At 46.0% G+C, this 10,099-nt stretch overlaps 1 protein-coding gene across 1 annotated transcript; it reads left to right on the top strand.

The window, feature by feature from the left end:
* The first annotated feature begins 339 nt into the window (after positions 1-339).
* Positions 340-1,068, top strand: LOC119571095. Its single transcript, XM_037918550.1, has one exon. The coding sequence runs from the start codon at positions 340-342 to the stop codon at positions 1,066-1,068; it is 729 nt and encodes a 242-aa protein (XP_037774478.1).
* The last annotated feature ends 9,031 nt before the right edge of the window (positions 1,069-10,099 follow it).

Raw genomic sequence — 10,099 nt, 5'->3', positions numbered from 1 at the left:
AAAATGATACAAAACACGCAACGGTATCTTCATGCAGCGTACGTTTATGTGGCGGCGCAGCGTACGTTTATAATGCGGCAGAGGTCGTGTAACCCAACTCATTCAGAGAGAATTGCTCACGCCGCCAACAGTGAAACAGCGAGAGTAGCTGGATGAATATTTCCGACTACCAGCGACTTGGCGAAGTAAGTTTAACGTGCTTTTATTGTTAGTATTCAGAAATCACGAAATGATATATCAGGAGTGAACTTTAAGTGACGGTGTTAATTTGAAAATCGCTGATAATAATTCCATTTCTGTACTTTCTAGATCGGAAAAAAAAACAAGTGCTACCGAGCGATGGTCGCCCCGCATAACTCAGGCATCGCGACAAGGTCGTTCGTGAGGATCTCGGGCAGCGGCCCTTGCAGCGCCGCCGGCACCGTCTATATGGATTTCTCCCGCGTGTGCGGCGCGGCCGCCATAGTGGCCGCTCGGCACCGGCCGCCGCAGGCCGTGATGCAGGCACAGCACAGGCGCCTCAGCAACAGCATGGACGCGGCCTTCCTCAGGAAGATGGCGGCGATCGAGGACTCGTTTGCCGAGAGCGCGAGAGTGGAGATCGGCGGCTCGGAGGCCCGGCGGGCGAGGAGAGAGGTGTCCGACCTCCGCGCAGGAGCCCGAGCCGGAGGTGGTGCTTCAGCTCGACCTGCTGCAGGGGAGGGGAGGGGCGTCCCTGCCAGAAAGCGGACGTCCGCGCTGCCTGCGAGAGACCGAAGCCCTGACGGCGGCCAGCGCAAGCGCCTTCGCTCTCATCCCAGTGAGGAAAATGGGAAGGCGATTGCTCCGCCTCAGGCCAAGGCGCCCAAGACGATATACATCGTCGTGGGCGGCGCCGGGGCTGTTTCCCCGACGCCGAGCGAGGAGCCTGTGGGAATGAAGGGCGACGACGCGCGGCTGAGGATGGTCGCAGCGGGGCAACCCTTCTTGCTCAGCGCCGAATCCCTGAGGCGGCTGATGGACCAAACGAACCGACTCCTGCAGGAGAACCAGGCTCCTGTCGCAGAGGGTGCGGGCCTATCAGCTTAACGAGTCCGTATTGCGCTAATGCAAAATTTATTGTGCCTCCTTGTTATTTTATCTTGTCGTCTTAGCGACATAGACTCTGACGAACGCATCGAATCCAGCAACGAAGATTCCCGGTTACCAACAAGTCAAGAGCTCGTCATCTCGCTCGACAAAAAATGGAGGTGGTGACGAACGGGCGACGGACGGTGAACATCAGCCTACTGCTCGGTGACTACTGTTTCGTGTAATATTTCTGTATAACGTACAATATGTTATGAGGTATTAAATTAAATATAAAAAGTGTATCTATTTTTTTATTCAGCCTAAAAAGCGTATCTATTTTTTCTTTATTCAGCCAATGTCCTACGTAAACTTATTTTTATTTCGTATCTACTTGTCATATATAAACTAGACGAATACAATAAACCCTTCCAGTCACATAATAGGCAATAGAATACCATCATAACATTTTCCGGTCAAGTGTATAACACCTAGCGATGTATCATCCTACAGAGGATGTTTACAAGCATAGGGAAGATAATCTCGGAGTGGAGAGAGGTGTGGCCGTAGCCGATTGGTTTCTTTCCCTGTCTTCCGATAGTTGCCTCACTCTTCCACGGATTACTGTGACAGACTCATCGCTCTGTGCGGATGCTAGACATTTATCATGCGACGAGTCGTTTGTGATATCTCTACCAAACACGGCAGGGAAAAAGAAGAGCAATGCGCGAATTCCGAGACCTCGAATGTTGATTCCGTCGCTATCCGCAGCAGCTGCCATAACCGATAACATCGCCAAGATACAGATTGCGGCCTTTAAGATACTCGCCAAGGCGGGTTTACAGGATGCCGTATTAGTGAGCGGTCCGGAAAATAGCAGGGCGAGTCGTAGAAAATATATAAGGAAGATCCTGAAGAATCAGAGTTCCTTCGATGCTGCCGTGCGTGATCTGTATAGGCTTCGCGATCAGGCCTTGGGTGGTAGCCTCGAGGGTGCCAGGAACGCCTCTCCCGTTTCGATAGCGATATGCTCGTGGGCGGTGGGACTGCTCGACAATATCATATTTATTCTAAGAGAGATCGCAAAGAAATCATCGAAGCAAAATACAGCTCGGGAACTTGTCGACGGGGTGTCGCTCTCTAAACACATCGGTGACATAGACGCTAACTCCGCAGTAAGATTATTCAACGAAACTCTCGAAGAGACGCTCCGGAAAATAGTGCAGCGTGACATAAGTAACGGCGAGAATGCAGACAATCTCAATTCGCTCTATAGAAATGTTTTACGAAAGAGACCTCGCCGAGGATTCAGAATCGATAACCGTATGAAGATCCAAGGTTGGACATCAGATTGGCACGGTCATGAGAGAGATAAAAAGCTGCACGGCCAACCCGACTGTAATATTAAGGTTGCGTTAGGCAGTAAGAGAAAACTCTATAGTCGGAAAAATACGAACGGCGATGAAGAGGACGAGGAGGAGGAAGAAGAAGAAGAAGAAGAATACGCATATCACATCACTCAATTATTCGCACAATCCTTTTTACAGACAGTGTGTTCTATGCTCTCTACAGTTTACCGAATTGATGACCCGTTTTCAGCAGACGGTTTTAAGACGTTAACAACGAGTTTAAAAAAGAACGATAGAAAACTCATGTATCTGGGATCATTTTTAATTCCCTTCACGGCTAGTTCCCCTGACGACGCACAACTGATACCGACATCAACTATCACCACCACTACCAACGATAACCAGAATGTTAGTCTTCATACTCCCTTATTGTTCATAAGTTTTCCGGGTGATAAAACGACAGATAGTGGCAACGACAAGACGGTGACCCGAATTAGAATAACCGACAGATTAACCGTTAAAGACGCGAATAGAATAAATAACATTTTGACAAGAAACACGGCCGAGACCGAAGGAGGAGGAGGAGAAGAAGCAGAAAGAGAAGTTTATGACAAATCGGGTATTCTGCTACAAGGATCTGTGCCCGTCTTTTGGGAGCAGTCCGGTATGACAGATATCTTTCTTAAAAATAAGGTATTCGTCGATTGGTTTAGGTCCATTATTCAGATGACCCAGGCTGGATTTAACAAATGTAGTATAGGTACTGGTGTATTCTTGGCGAAGACGGCATTAGCTACTCATTATCGTAACAGTGATAACGATAACGGTGACGATAATGACAATAACAACAGCAGCGATGCCTGTTCTCGGATTCGCCTCGTTGATCATAACGGCCGGGAAATAATCGATCCGCTCTCGAAAGAGAAAGAAAGACAACAGAGAGCCAACGCGAGGTATGCCAGAGAATGTTTACACGAACTAGGAACGGCACTCACGCAGTGGACGTATCAGCCTCATCGAGATTCTACCGCCGATGCGCTGGCAACTTTCAACAACGCTAAGATCGTTTCGCTCCTGCACGACCTGGGCGATAACGAGAGAAGGCTTCTCTCGGATGTCGGAAAGGGTGGCCGCAATATCGCCGCTCACGAGAATGCCAGAGCCACGCTCTACGACAGATTATTAGATACCATCGGCGATGCCGACAGATCTCTGGATAATACGATCGTTAGCAGGTCCAACTCTCTCACGGGTGGTGGTGTCGGTACAACCACCATTGGAGACGATCGCTTCCTAATGGCGAGCGTGCCCCGCGAAGTGGCCGGCGTGTTTAATCTCGGAGGGTTTCTAAAGTTAGGCAGAGCTTTCAGGTTCCCCCTTCACGAAAATCGAAAGCACAATCTAAACGCCCTGTCGAAATACTTGACGAACATCAGCAACATGCTGCTGCAGGGTTCGATCAACATCCACCTCGGAGGCATTGACGAGGCGTCAGATTTTACGGTCGAACCCAAGCGAATGCAGGCGCTGAATAAACTGTCGCACAGAAATACCGCCAGATACATTAGGAACATCGACAACATGAAGAACGCGTGTGTGCGGAGGTGGGGTGGCTACTGTGATAACGTGGGCGTCGCCATTTCGGCCCTGACGGGTGCGACCAACACGGAGCAGCCGCTCTACGTAATGGTAGAGACGAGTCCCGTTGGTCTGCACGGTCCCGGGGGTTCTATCCGCAACGTCGTGCGTCTGCCGGTGTTCATCATCTCGAAACTCATCGCCTATAAAGTCTTCCTGGATAAATCTTTACGAGACAAAACCCCTCAACAAGTTAGACGGTTGACCGAACTGATACTCTCCGGGGATATGACAGAACACACTTTCGTCAGTCTCATCAGTTACATATGGCTCAACACGGCGTTCTTCTCCATCGTCGGTGTCAACGGCAGGATCCTCATCGACAGTTTCGCGAACAACGTCGGAACGCTGATGTACAGAGATTACGTGGAAACGCGAGCGAATCACGACCAATACTTCAAGAACATAAACGATTTCAGCGTGGCCGAAATCATCAACAGGCACGACCAGCTGAATAGAGAAGAGTGGAAAACGGGTTCCGGGGACAGGTCCATCAACTCCAAGAACATCGCCAAGATAGTAGACGATCTACTGAACAGCTTGACGAATTTCATCTCGAACGACGACGACGACAGCTGCGGAGTCGAGCTGCTGGGAGACAGCTCTGACATTCGAAAGACGGAGATTCCGTTCCATAGTATATTATCGGACGAAAATCGCCCTCGACTTTCATCTCTGATCCAATTTATAAGTTCTTGCACCGACACTATGATGAAACTGAAACCCTTGTTCGAGCAAGCCAGAAAAAACAATACCGCGTCATTGACCGATTACCGTATAGCGGAGATATTCACGAGTGCGCTAAAGCGACAGTTAAACAAGGAGGAGAGTGAGACGATTAACAACAAGTACCGCTTCGAGCACGACATGCCCCTGTTGATGACCGTAGACAAGACAGACGTTACCGTCTGTGTGCCAAAGGGTTACACGTATTCTTCGATATGCTCATATTTAAAAAACATTCATCCCGAATTTCAAGGCCTCGAGACTATCCACGGCTCGGTCGGCAATTTAAAAGAGTACGTCGTAAAGGCATCGTCGCCGTCCCTGAGTCTCGAGAAAATACAGAGCGTTTATCAGGACGCTCTCATCGTCGCATATCACGTACTACACACGGTACCCTCCGCATTGGACGTATCCCCTCTACTGAGCTTTATTAAATCCTTGTACGCCAATGTCGTCTTGACTCTATCCCGCCAGCAGAATGCCTTCTTCCCCTTACCCCCTCACACGCTCGCGCTCTTCAACCTATGGGTTCCGTCCGAAAATCTCTTCTCCAAGTGCATCGACGCTTTTCTACAAACGACGATCGATTCCGTGAGAGAACTCAATCCCTCTTGTCTGATGCTAGGACTTACAGACCTACCCGACGATTTATGCGGTGAAGACGACAATCACAACACGGGGGCCGTCTTCAAATTGGCCAAACGCTTTAACGCTATAGGATGCCGTCGAGCGGGTGATAAAACGGGCGGTCCGGCAGCGGCAACAGAAGAAGAAGAAGAAGAAGAGGCAACATCAACAACGGCAGTAGCAGCAACGGCAGTACAGCAGCAGCAGCTTCTTCTTCTTGTTCCGAAAGCGATGTGTTGGTGCGGCATTGCCTAAGAATGCCCACCTCTTATTTTTCTCGGAAGGCTTTACCTCTGTTCGACAGGATCGTCACCGATAACGACGAAACGTTAACACCCAGTCAGATAAGAGTGCTGTCGTCTTATTACAATCCCATGTTGAGGCTCAGGGAAAGCGAATACGCCGACTGGGAAAACACCCTCCTCGGCAATAGAGCGCTCGAAACTCTGCCGACATCCGATTCCACCTTCAATATGGCACTCGATAAAATAATATCGAACCCGAACGGCCTGGGTTCGTCCCTTACCAGATCGATCACTCTCTATTCGAAAGATTTAATTTCGAGGGCTCGAGAGATAAACAGGTATACCAGAGACCTTTTAACCGCATCGAGTTTCCACAGAGATTATAAGACGAACGGTAAAACGAAGGATGTCGATGAGGTCTTATCGATCATGTCTAATCGATTATATAAAAATAATAATAACGATCAGTCTACAGACCATGTCGATTCTTCGTGGACTACACTGTCTATGCTCACATCACCGCATCACAGAACGAACAATAGCTTCTTGAGCAATAGAGACAACCAAGACACATCCTTCTCTTCGCTCGATGACCTGTCTGTCAAAACCGATTTAGTATACGAAACGATTGACAACGTTCCCGTCTTTAAAACTGCTCTAGTAGAAGCCACTAGAGCCATATACGAGATGTGTATCGTTATCAGTATTCTGAGTATCGATAGTACCGCGAGGATGTCGGCTCGAAAGATGATAAAATGGCTATCGGCCAATTCTCCGGTGCTCGACCATCTTAATTTATCGAGCACCCATTCTCTGATCGCACTCTTAGCCAAACCGTCACAGTATAGGACCTTTCTCTCTGTAATCGAAAATAACCGCCGTCGCAATTCTCCGTCTGAGAGAGACAGAGGAAAATGTAAGAGACATGTCTTTGCTAGATATACCACAAACGGAGAATACGATGGCGATGATGTCGGGGGGGACGATGATGATAATGAAGATGATGATGTCTGCACCAAGGTTTATGGTGTTGATCGCATCGGCAAGGATCATGTGGATTTTGGATTCTATAAAGATTTCTATTCAAACATTGCGGATATATTTGATGATGGTCACAGGCGTAACGACTTATTATCGTCGAAGGGTTGTTATGACGACGACGACGATGATGATGATGATGTTGATGATGACAACACTACTGCGACCATCAGAGGTGACACGTGCAGTAGAGCTCGTTTCTCGCCTTCGATAGGCAACACTTACTCGTTACTGACGAGAGAGTGTAAGGTTTTGAAAAGGGATTACATCGCATCTATAAAAAAGATCGAGGCTTTCGTCAATGATATAGCAAGGGACGATTCTCGTTATAAGAGAAATCTAGTCGAAGGAAACAAACTGTACCGTTTATTATTAACGATACTGGGTAATAATTTCGCACTAAACAAGAAAACCGGCGGTAGCGGTCGTCAGAGCGTGCTCGAGGAATTAATGGCCAATGTTCTACTAGCGATTGCGTGTAGAGCCATCGAGAACGACGGAGAAGCGAAGATGTATCTATTGGCCAGCCAGATCTGTCGCTCTAAAGAAATCGTCGCTCAAACACAACGCACCACCAACACCACGCACAGTTCGCTACGGTGTCTCCTGGGCCTAACGGGAATTACCGAATACGGCGAAGAAGCAACGCGATCCGTCTTCGAAATGCTGCCAATGGACGACGTTAAGCTGTTCATGGGAAAGACGTTTCTGCAAAAAGGTTTATTCTTATCCTTTTTCCTCAGATATTTTTTATTGGGTTATCTAGATACAAATATGGAACTCTCGAGTCTAAGCGAGGATACGAGATTGAGCATAGCGAAACTCGTAATAGTCTGTCAGATTGTGTGTGAGACGTTTAAGAATGTGACAACCAAAGGCGTATCGGCTAAGAACGCCGCTCTGACCTTTAAGCGGGTCTGGAACCACGTGAGAAATAAAGACGCGGACGAGATGCGTAATATTTACAGAGACTTGACAAAATTAATCGGAACGGGAAAAAGAGAAAGAGATGGGGAAGGTGCTATCAAAACAGACACAAGCACACTCTCCGAAATTCTGACTGGTCCTTCGATGCTCTCGGAAAAACAGAAACAGCATTATGTGGACCGTCTCTTTAAGACTAATAAGACCCATAAGAAAGGTTATAGAAAATCGCCGTCGATCTATACGTGTATTGCAAGCGATCCGTGTTCGTCTATGGATATCGACTCATCTTCTACTATTACAACAACTGCCGCTAATAAGATATTATTTGATGGTATTTATAACAATAATTTTAGATACGACCACGATAACAATGATTATATGAGCGATGCTGATTCTACTAGCGATATGGATTATGATGACGATGATGATGTTGATGAAACCGATGATAAGGATATTTATTATAAAGAAAATAAATTTGATGTTGATGATGACGATGATGATGACGATGATGATGATGACGATGATGATGATGACGATGATGAGGAAGAGGAAGAGGAGGAGGATATACTCGAACATTATACAAATTATAATAAATTATATTACTACAGTGACAATCTCAGTGATATGAAGAGAGCCATATCCTTTATATACGGTCGTAACTTTTTCATGGAAGGATGGTCTCACAGCGATATTCTAAGACTAGCAAATAGAGGAGGCGACGACGACGACGGCGGCGATGATGATGATGATGATGATGATGATAATGACACAAATAGCAAGGGAAACGACATGGGAGACGACCAACATTATAAAAATTATCTAAAGAAACTCGCCTCTTTCAGAAAACAATTTGCACCTAAAGACGTCTATATAGACGAAAAGGGAAGAATTGTATCTGTGAGGCTAACCAAAGAGAATACCGTAATAGGTGAGCTTTTTGCCAAGAATACTATGGATTCGCCTAAGCGAAAAAAGATGAGAATGCAGATAGAGAAAGATTTTAAAACATCGAATAATAATAAACAAAACATAGCTCTGTCTCATACCATGACGACTCTTTCTCGCATCAACGCCAACGTCAAAAAAGTGTACGAATCGTTCTATGCCGATTGTTCGAATTCTCACACGGGAGAGACGTTACGAGACCAGCTCTTCCTGAATGTTGGTTTACAGAGTATTGTCCACAATAAAGAAAATTTGATAAAGACGGCATCCGTCAACTCCCCTGCCATTATCACGGAGGTAAGGATAAAACCGGACTCGACGTCGACCATTGCGAACAGGGCATTACCCGTACAAACTTTTAAACGACTGTTAGACAAGCTCTATCCGGAAATATATTCGAATTGGTTATATGCTCCCGTTTCGAGATTGACCCTGTCACTCGGATCTAAAGGAAATAGCGAATGCGCTGACAACGGCGGTAATGACGACGACGACGATAACGGTGGCGGTAACGATAACGTTAACGGTGACATTGCCGACTCAAAGACGAAAGACGAGAGTGATGAGAAGAAAGACGAAATTATAAAGTCGAGTCAACAATATCTACAATTATCATTGGATTACATTAGTGACATAGATAAGATATGTATGGTTCTATTAAAGTACGATGGTGATAAATCTAGTAGTAAAAAAAGAAGTAGTAGTAGTAGTAAAGAATATGATTTGGTAGAGAAAACTATTAAATTGTGTAATAAAGAACAACAATTGGCTTATGAAATTTACGAACAATCTAAAGAATTGTTTTCTCAAATGATGGAACTGCAAAGTGATGTGAAAAATATGTACGATAAAATTTATGACGATACATGTAGAATTTTAGATAAAAGAAATACGATATTAAGTATATATGATAATTTTAAACAGACATTAATTGAATATTCCTCTTCCTCTTCCATAAATAGATCATTTCTTGCCAGAGTTAAAAATCAACATTAAAAAAATAACACCACCACCACCACCACCACCACCACCACCACCAACAACACCACCACCACCACAACAACAACAAGACACACCACCACCACAACAAGAAGAAATATTACTATCATCCCTACCAGCACTACCCCCATCACCATCACCACCACCACCACCACCACCACCACCACCATCAGGTTCCAACCAAAAAGACAACGACGCCGATGACTGTGTCGAAAGAAATCACACAGATCTTCTGACGATTGCAGCTCTCGTATTATGTGGTAAATTTTCCAAACTAACGCCTCTGGTTGTAGAATGGTTAATCACTTCGAGAAACAAACTCGATAGGTTACAGAAAAAGCTCGAGACAGCCATTACCTCTCCTGCGACGGAGAGGACCCGTTCTAGTAACGTTTTGCTCAGCAACATTTTCAATACGAGGATGAGACACGTCGACGGTGTTCTGGGTTTGACCTCCCCCACTCTATTCGTAAACGAAGACGTGCGGAAGGCAGGAAACCAACCTGTTGTCCTACAAACGATGTTTCGGGAAATCAATAGCAGACAGATGTTTCACAG

Source organism: Penaeus monodon, unplaced genomic scaffold (genome assembly GCF_015228065.2).
Source record: "Penaeus monodon isolate SGIC_2016 unplaced genomic scaffold, NSTDA_Pmon_1 PmonScaffold_51, whole genome shotgun sequence".
Lineage (NCBI taxonomy): Eukaryota > Metazoa > Arthropoda > Malacostraca > Decapoda > Penaeidae > Penaeus > Penaeus monodon.
The sequence above is the reverse complement of the archived record's forward strand: the minus strand, read 5'-3'. Positions and strand labels throughout refer to the sequence as shown.

Excerpts from the sequence above, each read along its gene's own strand:
- LOC119571095 (XM_037918550.1), top strand. The coding sequence starts at position 340 with ATGGTCGCCCCGCATAACTCAGGCATCGCGACAAGGTCGTTCGTGAGG.